Below are 1,316 nucleotides of genomic sequence, written 5' to 3' on the forward strand. Positions count from 1 at the left end.
CCGCGCCCCTCACCTCCAACTACCTCACGACCTTCGGCGAAAACAACACCCTCTCGGACTCGGGTGACCTCTCCGGCCTCTGCAGCCTCAGACTCGAATTCCGAGAGGTTTTCGTCCCCGAAGGCGCGCCCGGACAGGTACCTTGCTCGGCGACTCGGGCCCTTGGGAGCCTCGTGGTCTTCGCTGTGGCTCTCCTCTGCAGGAAGGGCTTGTAAGTGAGTGGCTGCGCGAGCGTGTGATCTGGGGATGGAACCCATCTGGAGATCATAGATTATATGTATGCGTACATTATACACAGACATATGTGTATATACATATATTCATGCACACACATATGCATACATTATACACATGTATATATACATATTCATACACACACATATGCATACATTATACACACACATATATATATACATATTTATACACACATATGCATACATTATACACAGACATGTACATATACATATTCACACACACACACATATGCATACATTATATACAGACATATGTATATATACATATACACACATGCATACATTATATACAGACATATGTATATATACATATACACACATGCATACATTATACACATACGTATGCATATATACATATACACTCATGCATACATTATACACAGACGTATGCATATATACATATACACACATGCATACATTATACACAGACGTATGCTTATATACATATTCATACACACAACCACACACGCAAACACACACAAACACACACACACAGAAAGAGAGAGGGGTGGGAGCGAGCAGATTGATTCACTGACCAATTACTATGTATAGAAAAGTGTGTATGTGACAAGTAGTAAGATATAAGTTTATAGTTCTAAACAAATAACCCATTTCACACAGATGAGATTCCACACTTGACACTACTAAAACATGCAAAAAGGTTAAGCAATGTCATCTTACCCTTAAATTTGTAATTGTTAACTTTGGATAAAATGGTGTCTTTCTATGTAAATAAATTATTTTTTCCTGTTCCGATGTTAATGATTGTTAAAATTTTCCTCTCTGAAACTAAAGAAACGAAAAATAATAAGAGATAATCTGAAGAGATGGTAAAAATACATAATGCCTTAAAATATTACAATATTAGAATATGAATGAACAAATTGATTAAATATATATAAAATTTTGTTATAGGCTGATTCATTTCATAACCATATGTCTCGATATAAATGAAGGATAAATCATTAAAGGATTGAAAAAGTAAAGGTTAACAGGCAATCTCTTATGCAAACACACCTCAAAATACCAATTATAATAATAAATACGTAATATATTTCCAAA

The 1,316-nt window shown here is 35.4% G+C and overlaps 1 protein-coding gene across 1 annotated transcript in view; it reads left to right on the forward strand.

Moving 5' to 3' along the window:
* Nucleotides 1–587, forward strand: part of LOC113816318 (uncharacterized) — a 1,698-nt gene extending 1,111 nt beyond the window's left edge. The window contains exon 2 of the mRNA XM_027368361.2: nt 1–587. This exon is cut by the window's left edge and continues 325 nt beyond it. Within this exon, the coding sequence (XP_027224162.2) occupies nt 1–215 (215 nt within the window). The 3' untranslated portion in view covers nt 216–587.
* The last annotated feature ends 729 nt before the right edge of the window (nt 588–1,316 follow it).

Source organism: Penaeus vannamei, chromosome 2 (assembly GCF_042767895.1).
Source record: "Penaeus vannamei isolate JL-2024 chromosome 2, ASM4276789v1, whole genome shotgun sequence".
NCBI classification, from domain to species: Eukaryota; Metazoa; Arthropoda; class Malacostraca; order Decapoda; family Penaeidae; genus Penaeus; species Penaeus vannamei.